The sequence below is a fragment of the Schistocerca cancellata genome, chromosome 6 (assembly GCF_023864275.1).
Source record: "Schistocerca cancellata isolate TAMUIC-IGC-003103 chromosome 6, iqSchCanc2.1, whole genome shotgun sequence".
NCBI lineage: Eukaryota > Metazoa > Arthropoda > Insecta > Orthoptera > Acrididae > Schistocerca > Schistocerca cancellata.
Window position 1 is genome coordinate 493437509 of NC_064631.1, and position 16691 is coordinate 493454199.

The following is a 16691-nucleotide window of genomic DNA, read 5'->3' on the forward strand; positions in this document are numbered from 1 at the left end:
CAGACATGACCAAAATGACCTATTGCGATAGATACAGAGTAGACCACTTTGGCCCATTGGTCTTTGTCCACAGACTGGATTTCGGGTATGCTGGTAAGGTATATGTAACAGAAACACTTTGAAGGGTCTCTTCCAATTCCAGACATGATGGTTCGCGATCTTGGCTGGCATTAAGGTCGGCAACTACTCGTATTAACGTTGGAGTGAGACCAAGGTTGAGCTAATGGACAACTGGCGCACGCTTGCAGCTGCCTTTACAGGTGCAGGTAAATGTCTCCTGCTCAATCGTCATAGTCTGAGTGATAACACTGATCTTCTGGACAGGCTTCTTCAATGGCAGGGTCAAAGATTTCATGAAACTTGGTGGCTGCGTGGCTATAAATTCCTTCTTTGCATCAGAGTATGAGACACCCAGGGTGACTTTTACTTTCTGAATCTTCTTTTCTTCTCCAAAAAAAGGACAGTCTCTCCTCCAGACCACATGGATCTGTGAGCCATTAACTCACGTTGGCGGGGGATTGCTTTGAAAACCTTGTTTGTGGGCCGTTGCACCAAATCGTCCATGTGAAGCTAGACTGTTAACGCCAATAGTGGTGCGATCAAAGCGTCGACACTTGAAGTGGCTCATTGGAGTTGCACGTAAGATGTAACCCCAAAGTAAAAATTTCTTCAACGTTGGTTCAGTCTGTGTGCAGTTCCGTGTTGGTGGGATACTCTCCAAGTAGCTTGGCATTGAACAGTTTTATGCTAGGGGAGCTTTCTTGGTCTCGAGTACCATTGTGCAGCCCCTTGATACAGTTGAACTGCCTGGCAAGGCCCTCTGGAGCTTTATGGCTATAGAACTACGAAAATTTTTCAAAAGAACCATCGACACGTTTCATCGCGACAAAGACATTATATACCACACAATATGGTCTCTGACTATGAATACTTTTGTTTGACTGAAACTTTCAGAGATGTACCTGTGGACTGGCAACTCAAGGTCACATAGAATTTTGGTTGTTGATAATGCCCAAAGAACTACTCCAATGCCTCCACCTGAAAATATTGTAAGTTCGTAGTTGGTGTGACTGCGCTGGGGCCTCTATGCGGGCCGCGGCTCGTCGGCGGCCACGTGGTGCCCCACGCTGTCCCGGGTCCAGCCGCGTGGCTGGAAATTCCATGGTGACCCTGTGTCGATGAAGGAAACACGCCGCGAATGCCAAGAGTGGCGGACTTTGTGAAACCATTATGTTAGACATTTCACAGCTCATGTGGAAATTAATAGTAGCCATATGAATCATGATGCCTCATAAATAAACATGTACATTACCATTATTTGCACGACGATTCTGATGGTGTAATCAGATTTTCAATATCTTTATTAGCTTAAAGTTCTGTATCTGAGTGTAAATTATACAAGTAACACCCAGCAAGAAGTTTCCAAAATCTAAACGGTTCATCCGATTTCGTCGATCGACGTGTCTTCAGAAAGCCATTAGTGTCAACATAAATTGATGTGAATTATAGGCATGTAACGTGAATAGTACATGAGTTATTTGAGGTCAAAGTGGCCGATAGCTACTAATCGCGTCAGGCCATAAGTACTCCACAGTTACACGAGAAAACGGTAGCAGCATGCTTATAAATAAGTTTTTTGATCTGTGTCTTTGTTTGTATCCGATATAAACTATTCATGAAGAAATTGGTTAAATATTTAGAGACATTAGGCTACTGGCCTATCTTTTGTTCTATTCCTTTGGTATATGTTTATTTAATTTGTTTATGTATCTAATAATGTGTATTAGAGAGTGTTTATGGTCCAGCCGTAGGGATATTTATTTAATTTCAAGTCATTTAAATGTAAATCCTGTATTTCAATGTGTTTCATTATGTTTGTGTGGGTGCATTGGCTTGAAGACATGGCGCGAGCGCTCTAGACAATCACAGCGCTCGTGAATGGGGAGACTGGATGGAAGCGTGAGAAGAGTTCTGGGCAGGACAGCACAGGACACTGGCGGTACGGGACAGGACACGGAAAGTGCTGGACGTGAAGGCGCGACATACAGTAGCGGGAGGGACTTGGAGAGTGTGGAGCAGATTGTGCATGGTCGTCACTGATAGAAATACTTCGGAGTGCACACTTGTGCACTTGTGAGATTTCCGTGGCTTCTACAGTGATGACGTTGTGTAGGTTTAGAAGTAAATATCTCGCTATCTCTGTTTTCGTTCATAACTAATTGCGTGCAGTAGGAATCTATTGCCGGCCCGGGTGGCCGAGCGGTTCTAGGCGCTACAGTCGGGAACCGCGCGACTTCTACCGTCGCAGGTTCGAATCCTGCCTGGAGCATGGATGTCTGTGATGTCCTTAGGTTAGTTAGGTTTAAGTAGTTCTAAATTCCAGGAGACTGATGACCTCAGAAGTTAAGTCCCATACTGCTCACAGCCATTTGAGCCATTAGGAATCTATTGTTTCCCTCTTATTCAACTTATATGTTATTTAATTGCTGGACCATCGACGCCAACAAGTGTTTGGCAGAAATTGACCGCATTCTCAAAAGTACCTCTACTATCGTACTCATCATTTAAAGTAAAGATAGTACCTGCATATTTTATTCAACTGCAATCTTTTATTTATAAATTTCTATATTAATTCGCAACTGCCCAGTGATAGGAACCTTCGACCGTTCGATTCATGTGTGTATTCATATTGTGTACCATAGACTCAACAGTATTTGCCTTGTAATGTGGCAACTACGTATCCCAGCCCCTAGACAATGTAACCAGCCAAAACTCCGAATATTTCAACTCTGAGTCTGAGTTTACGTAGTTGAGGGTCACCACACTACATCATTTCACTTCCTTTTTTGAAAGCCTGTACAATCAAGACACTGTCCTTCACAGTCATACAAACAGAGACACCACACACACTAATAACAGCGAGTTTAATACTACCAGCTTAAAACATTAATTTCTTGTTTTGAGCAGCAGTATTATATCTCTGAATCATGCCCAAAGCTTACGATAACAGAGGATTGGTGATGCTCACGAGTCCCCAGCTCAGGATATGGGGTTATTTATGCAAATCTTTCCGTTCGTGAGATTTCAAGATACAATGACGAGGTTTTCAGAAGATTACAGCAACCCAAAGAGAAGTTAATTTTGTTGTTAAGGTATTACTCGTAGCCGGTATATCAATTTTTAACGGCGCTCGAAAGTTTTTCACAGAGCGTGTGCATTGATGTAACAGTAATTTCGTGTGACTGTGAAGAGCTTCGAGGAAATAGCCAATAAATGTACAACAACTGAAAGGCAAAGTGGCCAGCGCCAGCTACTGTCGACTACTATGACCAACAGAGCCGTATTATTGAGCGATTCTACTATTTATTTCTTTTCGCAGACGATGATTACTAGAACAATAATGTGTTGAAGCGTTTTAAATAGTATTCATAAGCCCTTTCACATACTTTAAATATTTGCTTCTCTATCGTTTAATTTGTAGTTTTACTCACCTTCTTGCGGCATATATCGATGTAACGTAGGTGCTTTGCTTGAAAGCCTCACATGACAGGAATTGCACCTCAACAGCCAATTCCATCTGCTTCGCTTTTAAACATTAACGTAAGTCGGTGCTGCCTCCCGAGCAGAGTGTGTCCATCGTACGTTGCGCTTAATCACCCGCAGCTACAAAGCTACAATGCCGGAATATTAAGTGAAGGCCGAAACGCACTCTCGTATGGGATATTAAAGACTCAATGTGTTCATCCTCATCTCTGACCACTTCTACGTCGGCCCACTTCCATGGGGCAGTCCAAGCAATGTAAATTAGTGACGAAGTAAAGATGTAGTTATTGTTCCCTTACCAGGACCTTCTTCAGCTGCACGAAACCACTCCATCTTCGGCAGAGAACCACGCCCACACCCAGCGAAAAGTTCTTGCGAAGGAAAGTCGATTCCGCCGACGATCGTCAAGCTTATTGCATCCTAGACAAAAGGTTTTATAGCCCCCTGGTTGAGAGCAGTCTTCAGAGTATATAGCAAAGGCGGTCAGATTTGCTGAGTATGTTGGGCGCGCCAACAATTTCCTTCAAGTAAAAAAAAATCTGTGGTACAGTCCCTTGACTGCCCTATTGGGCTGACAGCAGGCACATTGCAGCATTTTTTTGTCGCGGCACTGACTGGGGACGATGGCGGCCCCATCACCCCGGCCGCCTTTTACTGCCGGCAAAGTTTCCCAGAACTCATTTGATAGCGGGCTGAATCGACCTGGAACTTCCTGGAGGGACTGGACTGAGGAAAAATCGCCACCCCTGTCCGAGACTGAATGCCAGGATAGTAGTCTAACGCTGTACTCTCTCGACCGCCCTGTCATTTATTCTTATTTCGGTTTTGATGATGAGTTACTGAAATACCAGTATCCGTAAAAACGTGTTAGTGAAAACAGATTTCCCTAAAATCGTTGAGTTGTACTTTTCCTGCAATGAAATAATAACACTCTTGTGGAATTATCAAGAAGATTCAAACGCATTTGGTGGACTAACTTGCTGAAAGTTCCTACCTGAATAACAGCAATGGCTTTGTGTATATTCATAACCTACCAGAGAACAACCTTCTGTGACGTTTAAGTTTGTAATAACATTATTTGACGCATGTGTCTTCTTGAGACGTCAGTAGCACCACGATTTATTAATGTTAATTCCCTCCCGGACATCTACGTTTCTATAATCCCTGAATTGTGCGGCTGGTCCCGGCGGAGGTTCCAGTCCTCCCTCGGGCATGGGTGTGTGTGTGTTTGTCTATAGGATAATTTACGTTAGGTAGTGTGTATGCTTAGGGACTGATGAGCTTAGCAGTTAAGTCCCATAGGATTTCACACACACATTTATAATCCCCGAAGCACCATCTATGGAGTATCCGATGATCCTAAATTATCGGCCTGTCTTTCATCATTTGCAGCTTTTCCTGACTATTGTTACTTCTCTGTAGTTCTTCAGCTATTTTTTGCGTATGTCATACCAGTATAACCTCTATAATTACTCCGTACCAGCTTCTGTGTTCACTATATCGTACAAAAATTTATACAAATACTAACATGTAACACAAGCACGCCTGATTCTGTTTTATTCACTATCACGCAGAGTTTCTTGTTAACATCCAGCTGAAGAAGGTATTGGAAGTTATGTAATGTTACTGATACGTACGTAACTAACTTTTAAAACATTCTACCGTTTCCATCATAAATGAATGTGAAAGGGTCCCCTATGATCCTACGTATTCCATAGGATCGTCGGATAATTTGCCATTTTCTCGAGTTTTCAGCAAACAGTACACTCTTCAGGTACAGAGGCTCATGGGAGTAAGAGACTCCCTATTGTGAAATATCGTGATTGTAATATCGGGTGACACAGGGCATGACACACAAAGCAAGTGGCATGAACATTTGTATCCCATACGTTTCGTGGCGAACATATGATAGGTAATTTATAGATGACAAAATTTTGTATAACTCTTGGCTTTATTCTACTGTAAGTTACATTTTCTCTGGTGCTCTTCAGGAGGTACAACCATTAGTGTTATCTTGCACAAAGACGTATATTTGTGACATCTTAAGTGGATAGAAATAAAAAAAGAAAATTAATCGCAGCACGTTCATTTGCATAGTTATTTTTAATGTCATTCAAAGTGTTTTCATTTAAAGAAAGCTTCATTTCCACACACCCAGTTCAAATGATAAGAGTACACGTCCCCATAATACTATCAGAAAAGTTGAAGGAAGGTGTAACAGTACGTAGGCAAAATAACATTTAATTATATTCAATAAGGCATCTCTGCGTAGCGGAAAACAGCTGCGAAATTATATTTTTACCTACTACAATTCGAAAAAGACATAAATATGTTATACCACAATTCCTTGAAACAGCTGCCTGCTTCCTTTACTGAATAGAAGAACGCTGCTAGTTTGAGGCTGAGTACACGGGGATCACCTGATGGCCGCCTTTCATCACAGCCCCTACGCCCTCGCAGTACATCAGCAAAGGGGTCGTAGCGTAGCCGACGATTTCGGCACGCCTCCGACAGTGCTGCTGCTAGTCGCGGCTTATCGGATTTCTGTCCCATCCGGTCCTGTCGTGCCACAATTGCTCTAGTGAATCCACTTGTCAAGGATTCGTAGCACACGAAATTTACTTCCTTTGCGTTCTGAATCCCACCATTTGTGCTCTTCCGGCGCCCATGCTATTGGAAAAATGATTTCCGCCCGTCTCGTCCGGCTACCTCGCCGGCTCTGCCTTTGGTCCAACTTCAAAACGACAAAAATTGTGAACTGCCTTTCAGCGGCTTAGAGTGTTTCTTAAATGTGTATCTTTATGCATTGACCGATAAGTGTATCATATTCATCATTGCCTTCTATTAATAGATAAACCATTCACTAGCATGTGAATCTTCAGGTTTTGGCGGCGCAAAGACTGTTCCATTAAGTTTTTGGGTGTGCAGCCGCAAGAATTTCCTTCTTCTAATATTTCGGCTGTATAACGTTCAGCCATCTTCAGAGTGAGCCGCAAGACTGCCGCTCCAGTGCTCGCTTCGTCCCTTTATACTGTTGTACCGCGCGACTGCGCATTCGGCCACAGATGCAAATGCGCCAGAGACGTTGGTCGGCGGCAGAGACGTGCATAATGCGCGGGTTGTATCTATGACTCCGCAGTTGATCTGTGTTGGCATATCGATATATCATTGTGAGCTGCACTGTGACGACGTCTTTGCGAGTTTATTAGAGCAAGTGCCGGATTCCATGATTTATCAAGATTGACACCGCTATCTCTACTAATTAAATTCGTCGTCAAGCGAATTTCAATTGGGACTCGATAGTGAATGAGGCAATTGAAATTCGCTTGACGACGAATTTAATTAATAGAGATAGCGGTTTCAATATTGATAAATCATGGAATCCGGCACTTGCTCTAATAAACTCGCAAAGACGTCCTCACTGTGCAGCTCACAATGATATATCGATATGCCAACAACGATCAACTGCCGATTCGTACATATAACTCGCGCATTATGCACGTCTCTGCCGCCGATCAACGTCTCTGGCGCATTTGCATCTGTGGCCGAATGCGCAGTCGCGCGGTACAACAGTATAAAGGGACGAAGCGAACACGGGAGCGGCAGTCTTGCGCCTCACTATGAAGATGGCTGAACGTTATACAGCCGAAATATTAGAAGAAGAAGGAGATTTCTTGCGGCTGCACATCCGAAACTTAATGGAACATTCACTTGTATTTTCAATTTACGCCGCATTTCAGCTATAAGCATGCATCTGAGCGTATAAAGAAACTGGTTCACCACTTCTGAAAAAAAAAACCTTCTAAATAATGAAACATGACCTATACGAGGAATCTGACTACCCATGTTAGTCATGGACAAAAAAAAATGTGGCATAGTCTTTGTCAGAACGTGCGGAATCTTATGTGGGGCCTACTTAGACATCGCGCACCTGCTAGATGCCCACGAAATACGTAATTGCGTTTGAAACTGACAGCCAATGAGAAAATAGGTGGAAAATTACTATTGATCAGTTTTCAAGCAGTAATGGCGGACAGCATCAGCTGGTAACATACGTAATTTTATGGTAGCTGATTTTACTGCTCAAAAAATAAAGTATGTACTCCCTCCAAAAGAGATTACACACAAACATTAAAATAAAATTATGATGGGCAGCAAAATGTCTGAGAAGAATTTTGAAAGAAAATTATTAATTGATCTTTAATTTGGCGGGTGTTCAACACTGTCAACAAGACGAAATAATGGAAAGAATATTTATTGGAACTAGACGTAATTGAACCTTGATATTGTGACAGTATTTTGAAAATAGATAGTTTAACTGCAATGGTCTTTAAGTTTGAAATGAGACAGACAGTAATAATTTCCTTTTAATGTCGTAACTGTTGACGCAAGCAGTGCGACGACGTCAGCGGTGGTCCGCGCGAACGATGTGTGAAGTTAATCCTGCTTCGTGGTGTGAAGATAATGATGGAGAATCCTGTTTGATTAATATTCCAGTTACGGCGTTGTCCACGTCTCCGTTGTAGTTGAATCAGCTGGCAGCACTGGCGCGATAATAATAGTTCCAGTGTGTGAGTTGTCGTTACGCGCGGAGTTTTATTATTAAACTTTTATTAATCATGCGGTGCGGGTAGGTTGGAATTATGCAATGTCTTTACTATTTACTATATATAGCCGGTTAATGCCAATACTTCGCACAGTTCTTTCACCGTGTTGCCACAAGAAAACAGTCACATGTGTTTATCACTATAAGAGTCCGTTAAACATCAGTTCCATTTACGTCATCGTCTTTAAGACAGTATGGATGATACAATAAATGTTTCTTGATCAAATCATGGCACTGTTCTTTTACTTAACATTTTGGTTTGTTCCACTTTCACGCAATTCTAACAGTTAGTGTCTCCACACGACAATGGTGTCTAGTTCTAGGCTAATTGCTAGAACTTCACATAGTATTTAAAATCGTCACTACAAACACTCGATATTCTTTACTTCACATAGTATTTAAAATCGTCACTACAAACACTCGATATTCTTTACAGGTTTTACTGTTCACTTAATAATGCACGATCTCCTATTAACACAGCGGACGCACTGTAATTAATTGTTCCTCCGCGTATCACAGTGTTTCACGCCGAACTTTGCAACGTTTCTCCCCCCGCGAACCGGTCACGATACCACAACAACTCGCACGCTCTCTATAGATAGTCGTTCTCTCTCTCTCTCTCTCTGAGACAGTACTTCTCCTAGCCTAACCAAAGATTTACAAAGCATATAAAACCAGAACATTCATATGCGTACAATATAAAATATAAAACAGTAGAAAAATGAATTGCCGGCCATGGTGGCCGAGCGGTTCAGGCGCTTCAGTCTGGAACCGCGCGACCGCTATGGTCGCAGGTTAGAATCCTGCCTCGAGCATGGATGTGTGTGATGTTCGCAAGTTAGGTTTAAGTAGTTGTAAGTTCTAGGGGACTGATGACCTCAGCTGTTAAGCCCCATAGTACTCTGAGCCATTTGAACCATTTGAACCAAAAATGAATGAAGAAACAATGTGACGAATTAACAAATAAGGAATAGCTGAAGTAAATGATACATACGTATTATGACAAGGTAATGCACAAAAGAAAAAAAAATATTACCGACTTTTGGGGAAATCAATGTCTTTACAAGCGTCGCGGTGTAGTGGTTATCTCACTGGACCCGCATTCGGGAGGAAGACGGTGCAAACCTGCTTTCGCCTGTGCCGTTTTAGGTTTTCCCTGATTTACCTAAATCGCACCGGGAAATTGCCGGTATGGTTCCTTTGAAAGAACACTTCCGAATTGCTTCCTCATCTTTCAAAAATAGTTCGAGCTATGGTCCCGCCCCCAGTGACCTCGTTGTCTATGGGTAATGATAATGCCCGTACAAAATTCCAATTTTTTCACAGTCCAGTTCTTTTTCTCAGTCCAATCGAGTCATTGTCACGATTGAAGAGGGTGATGATGAAAAGATGAGGACAACGTAAACAGACTATCCCCCGGGCAGAGAAAATCCCCAACCCGGCCGACATCGAACCTGGAACTCCGTGATCCAGATGTATCAACGCTAGCCACTGACCACTACCTGCGGACTTGTCTATGGGATACTCAGGACTTGTCTCCTTTGACCTCTTTTTTGTTAGCATGCATGACGGTCCTGCATGTTTCATAATAATAACTTACACCTTTCTGTATCACAAGTTAAGACTTGTAACATTATTCGTTTTTAAGTTTTCTTTTCACACACAAATGTCACTTAACCCTATAGATTGCAACAAGTTTTCCGTAATGCATATTAACCGAAAAACATTAAAAAGAAAACAAACAAATTTAGTTAGTTCTTGTTAAATTTTATTAACAAAATCTCTTTTAAACAGACGCTGATGTATACCTAGAGTCCTGAATGTGAGAATATCTTTAAGCACAACTGTAGCAATACTACATATTTTCCGAAATGTCCATACAGAAAGGATGGCCACCATAAAAAGTTTAAAGAATACATATTTCGTTGACAGCGATTGAGTTTTATTCACAATATACTTTTGAAATATATATAGATGTGTAAGAAGGATACTGGTTTCTAAATTTAAATATGATGTTTGTTGTGAAAACTCACACTTATGTTTTCGGGTTCTGGGTACCGAAAAAATCCTAATAATTGCAGAATCTGGTATAAAAATGATTCAAAATAATAAATATTTTTTTCAAAACCTTTAAATGTAAAATACATGGTTCGATTACACTACTTTCAAAGGGACATGATGTACCAAACCCTCCCCTTGATATTGCGAGTGTTGAATTGAAAACTCTGTTCAGTTCACCAGAAGTACTTCTGGCCATTTTTACTCCTTATTTTATATCTTTTCCGGTCGATCTATTCATATTCAGTCTTCTCAGTTCAAAAATTCATCAGCTTGTTGCATGACTTTATAACTTAAAAATTACGGACGAAATATGTGGGTAATACATTACCTTATTATTATTAGAAGTGATTTGTTTTGGCGTGCCCTCAAACTTGTTTTATTAATGTCTTACATTCCCGGTTTAGATTATATCACCAACTGCCGCAACCATTATGAAAGTGGTTGAGATATGTTCCGTTAAGACGCGTTCCTCTTCAGTTTCGCCAGCTTAGGATTCTGAAACTCTCTCAAAGACAGTTGTTTATAGCTTCGTTAATACGGAATGTCTTTTCATTAGTGATCTTTCAACTCTCAATTTTAAATACCCTGCCTAATAGAAGCTGAATGATTTGCTTCTGGTCTCACAAGTAGGTCGAATAATTGTCTTGTTCCGCAAGGGCTGCTGGTAAAGACTTAGACGAAGGTACGTCAAAGCAATTTTCTGATCTTTACTTTTGTCCACTTGGGGTGGTGTGCTTATCACAGAGTTGCTGACATAACTTTAAAATGTAGTCTTCTGACCTGCCCAGAGTTCTTTCTTTCATTTACGTATTCAGCCTTCCGTGGCCGCTACTGAGGATTAAATATTCCAAGTCGTCAGGCCTCTTTATTGTCATCATAAGGTTTCTTCTTCACAAGCCTACGTTTCGACTCCTGTGTCCGGATGTTTCTCTGGACTCTTGCGGTGTCTCTGGTTAACTTCCTTCCCCTCAGGTGGTTTCAGTTACAATAGTATTAATCAGATTTGTTTGTTACAAAGAACGTTTGTGAACAGAAATTTTACATTACATAACGGTATCTGTGCACCGTGATGACTTCGACTGGTTGTGTTTGTGCTGCAGGAGAGAGCGCGGCGGTGAACCTGACGCTGCCCAAAGTGCCTTCGGTGCCGCTGTCCATGGACGACGACTCGCCTTACCTGCAGGACCTCTACTGGCCTCACAACGACTCCTGGCCCATCGACACCCTGGATGAGTTCGAGCGCAACCGCCTGCGAGGTCAGTCCCCTAGTGCTGCCTACAAGTAGACAACGATACTCCCTAGTCACACATGCTGAATGCTAATGCCGAGTACCTAGAAATCACCTATACTCTGATCAAAATCGATGTTATTGGGAAACCAAACCCATTATCTCTCTCTTTTTCACACACACAGAGGTCCTATGTCACCCTCCCCCGCCCCCCTCTCTCTCTCTTGCACCACCTCCTCCTCCACTGTCTCTGTACACCTCTTCCACTGCCACTCTCTGTCCATCTGCTCCTCCTCCATCTGTCCATTGGATCCATTTCTTTCCATCGCCTCTGCCCCAAATATAATTCCATCTCCTCTTGCCCCCCTTACTTTCTACCTCTACTACCGCTCTCTCTGCTCACCTCCACTTCCCACTCTCCCTCTCCGTCTCCTCGTCCCTAGCTCTCTGGTCAACTCCTTCTCCTTCCTCTCGCTGTACAACTCCTCCTCCTTACTTTCTCTGTCCATCACCTCCTGTCTCCTTTCTCCGCCTTCTCCACTTCGCCACGAGGAGTAGCCGATCGGTCTGGGGCGTCTTGCCACGGCTCGCGCGACTGCCCCCGTCGGAGGTTCGAGTCCTCCTTCGGGCATGAGTATGTGCGTTGTCCTTAGCGTAAGTTAGTTAACTTTGATTAAATAGCGTGGTCCCGTGGGAAGTTACCACAATTTGTTTTTCTTCTCCACTTTCCCTCTATACCCAATCGAGAGAGGTGGCGCAGTGATTGTCATACTGCACTCGCTTTCGGGGTGGGATGCGATGGTTCGATGAACCCCCTTCCAGACACCTAAATGTGATTTGCAGAATATCCATGTAGAAGTAGATGTAGATGACGGGTCAAATTCGCATCCGGCCATCGCTTCAGGCAAATGCCGGGATGGTTCCTTTATAAGGGCACAACCGATTTCCTTCCAGAGCCTTCTCCAATCTGATATTCTGCCCTATCTCTGATGACCCCGTCATCGACGGTACGTTGAATACGAATCCCCTTCTCCTCCTCTGTTCCCCTCTTTCTCTGACCTTCTCTTCGTGTCCCCTGTCTCTGTCTACCTTCCTCTCATTCCTTGCGTTGTCAATCTGCTCGTCTCCCATCTCTCTGTCCATTTCTTCCTTTCCTCACTTTGTCCATCTACTCTTCCCCCTCCTCCTCCTCATAATCTGTATCTATCTCCTCATTGCCCTTCTTTCTCTCTCCACGTTATCACCCTCACTTCGAAAGGGATTTGGTCTTTCTTACCACCACAGTGTTTCTTTTAAGAACGCAACCAATATGTGTAGCAGATTTGGTTGGAATTGTTCCAGGTGTGTAGGACGAGCTTCTCTCCCATACGCAGACAGTTGTTTAATTCTGGTAAAAATTAAAAACTTTGGAGGAAAGAATGTCAGTATGTGAAAGCAAAATTGTGGCAATATTGTACTTCAAAGTTATGTAGCCTGTATGTCAAAACACATTTAAAGAAATTAGTAAAAGCGAACCAAATAAAGGACCATAAATTAAACTAAACGCGAAGCCATGTAAACTTCTTGACATGAGGATTGGTCGTATTTTGGTAAGTCGCTGAGAGCTGCGAGTTGAAAGTGCGAGATGCTGCGCCAAAGTATTGTTGTAAGCATTTCATTACTTGCTGTACTACTATAAACATATATGCTGCAATTTACAAACTACCATCAAAATACATTTTGATAAATTACCGAAAGCCAAGCTGTAACTGACTACAAAACCTTAACATTTTTTCGGAAAACACGCGCGTTTCATGTTACATTTCATATAGACACTAAGGTCTCATATTTTTCAGTAAACTCACGTTTCATATCGACATCAGCTCATTCTACTTCTACTTCCAAATATGACGGTAATACAACTATGCCATTACTTTCAACGTGTATATTCACATTGTTTAATGCATGCAGATTAATTGGATCTGAGCACTATGGGACTTAACATCTGTGGACATCAGTCCCCTAGAACTTATAACTACTTAAACCTAACTAACCTAAGGACATTACACACATCCATGCCCGAGGCAGGATTCGAACCTGTGACCGTAGCGATCGCGCAGCTCCAGACAGTAGCGCCTAGAACAGCTCGGCCACCCTGGCCATAAGCAGATTTATTAAATTGACTACAGTACTATGACTCTATGTGGTACCGTTACACTTTCATTCATCATTTCATTAATTTCAGTGATTACAGGACAAACATTACTTCGTGAATTACAGTTTTTATCTCTTCTTATTTGTGAGATACTTTTCCCTTTCGAGATGTGAATTTCTGGGATATGGTGTGAATTTTGGTCAAACTTAAGATTAATAGCTTGTAATGATTGATTCACTGAATTGACAGATTGAACTATTAAAATTAACATAGGTTTCATTTTCGAATTTTCCTCATCTGTGGCTAAAATTATTCGGGCTCCTTTTCAGCTGGTACGTTCACGCCCCATTTAACACTTGCTCACCATCTCCCGCCTTACCCGCTCAGTGTCTTTTGGTTCACAAATAATTTTAGGAAAATACCATTCACATCCGCACGAAAATAAAATAATGAGTGAAGAAACAAACAGTATGTCTTGGTTGGAGGTGTGTATTTATTATTTATGTATGGATGAAGAGTTTCGCCTGATTCAAGCATCTTCAGATTTCCCTACACAAAAACTTTATATGGCATTAGAAGTGACGTGACCACATTCTGCAAAATTAGAGTTGCTAGCAAGAAACTGTAACATGTTTTACTGAATATTATGTGGTGTTATATATGCCTGATGTCGAGTATAAGTAAACAGCAAATAACTGCCATCGTCAAATTTTTGGAAACATCGCTCTATGCCGTATTAATAAACAGAACGGGATGTAACTGAAAAAGTTACACCCGGTGACCGAGTTTATTATGTGATTATCTACTGACAAAAAAAAAAAGAAAAAAAAATCACAGCGTCAAGAAAGAGTTGTACGAGATAAACGGAACATAGTATGTGTGTTTCTACGTCTGAGAGATGATGTCTATTACAATTTCGCACCAACCACATAACAGTGACTTTAGTAGTGCTACTACGAGGACGCAAATCAGGTTTGTTTTAAATAGACTTTTCGTCGCTCGTGAGTGTTAGTGGCCTTTGCGATCGGTCGTGGTGGACTGGTATTAGTGAAGAATTCCTTTAAGACTACAAAGAAGTTGTCATCAACAGCTCACAGAGATTGAAAGAGGTCGTGTAATAGGGCTGCGAGAAACTGAATGTTCCTACTACGATACTGCAGAATGCTGATGCAGGAATGTGTCCAATGCACATAATTGCTGGTAGTGGAGATTACGAGAATGTACGGTCGCAGAAAGACCGCTCTCCAGAAAGCTACTTGGCATTACATAATGGCCATCATGTTCAGTGTATGGCTCCTGTGCATCTTACTGCACCTGCAGCAGCAAATTTAGCACCAATTGGCACCAAAGTGACAGAAAGTACTGTTACAAATTGCTTACTTCAAGGACAGCTTCGAGCCAGAAGCCTTGTAACGTGCATTCTATTGGCTGCAAACCACCGTTATTTGCGATTTCAATGGTATCAAGAGAAAGCTCTTTGTGGAGCAGGGTGGAGGTCCGTTGTGTTTCCTCTGCGGCAGTGGTGGCTGTGCGTTGGTTAGGAGGAGGGCAGTTGAGGGCCTGCAACCAGACTGTTTGCGTACTGGGCTCCCACCTGGATTTATTGTCTAGGGTACGATTTCGTGTACCAGTAGGAGCACTCTCGTGGTTATCCCACGCAACCTGCCTAATTTGTACATCAATCTGATGATTCGACCTGTTGTGCTTCTATTATAGAACAGCAGTCCTGCGGGTTTTCCAACAGGATAATGCTCATCGTTGTAACCCAACATACTTCACAAAGTGTCCAGATGATGCATTGGCGTACCCGATTACCAGATCTGTCTCCAATCGAGCACATGTGGGATATCATCGTACGAAAATTTCAGCGTAATACACAACCTTATACTGATATCCGGCACCTGTAAACTCAACGCCTGCCCATTATCATGCTTTCATTCTAAATTCTGGTGGTTACATCGCGTATTAAAGGACGAGCATTTCACATTCCCAATTGCTTATCTCGCCCTTAAATCAGCCTGTGAATATGCAATGTTAACCGCTTAAATACGTTAACTAGACTAATGTATTTCCGAAATTCCATTAATCTATATTAATTATTTCTCGGTGTTGTGGTTTATTTCCACCAGTACGTTTTACACTTCAAGAAACAGAATAAAAAGAAAAGACGACAGAATACCACGTTGAGGGAAGCGTCGTAGTCCAATGAATGAAAAACACGATCAGGCATGCATAGGCTTGTCATGCATCCTTGATGATTACCATTTACATTTGGAGGTCCCTCATGTGTTTTCACTTTTCCGGACCACATCACATTATTCTACTTTTTGTTCGTCTAGTTAGTTTGAGCCACATATGTAAAGAGATTTTCCACAATTTTTTTTAAAAGCAGTTGTATATCTGACTCGAAATATCTCCCATAACTTGCTGTTTAACCCTTCCCTATTTTGGCACCTAAATAATACCCCGTAACTAACAACTAACTGACACCAACTGCCATGAGATGCGGAAACTTGATGCACACTTAATTATGTTCCCGTGCCCAGTACTATCATCTTAGCGCATCTCACAGAAATAGTTATCATGCAAACATCTCAGAGAAGTAGTTTGCATGGTAACAGATCTATGTAGGCCTGATCCTGCTGTGCGTTCAAAGGGATACGTCGCATGCCTCAACGAAGTAAACTGTTGCTTTTCTTCTTCTCCTATATCAACTTTTCGGTTATATTACGTTCTACTCATTTGCAAGTTGCCGCGCATTGTTTCCAAATATATGACATGAGCAGATATTCACTGGGGTGTCGTGTACGCTACATATACCATGTAAATAACATCGTCGAATATTAGGTAAGCCCTGCTATAATTACATGCTAGTAACTATAATTTTGCTAAATAGCGTCATGCCACTTCTTACAATACGCATATTTTTAGTGTAGGCCGGTTTGAAGATTCCTGAATCAGGCAAAACACGTCATTGGTGAATAACTAATAAATACATCCCTGGGGCAAAGACTGACCGTTTGTTTTTTCATCGTTTGCTACTGGTTGCTGTACCATCGTTGCCATGTGTTGGAAAACCTATTAGAATATACTTTATACTTATATTTCACGTGTTGATC

At 42.0% G+C, this 16691-nt stretch overlaps 1 protein-coding gene across 1 annotated transcript in view; it reads left to right on the plus strand.

The window, feature by feature from the left end:
- The window catches only part of LOC126088400 (uncharacterized), a 422478-nt gene that overhangs the window by 182702 nt on the left and 223085 nt on the right, over positions 1–16691 (plus strand). The window contains exon 4 of the mRNA XM_049906540.1: positions 11311–11466. Within this exon, the coding sequence (XP_049762497.1) occupies positions 11311–11466 (156 nt within the window). The remainder of the gene's footprint in view (positions 1–11310; positions 11467–16691) is intronic.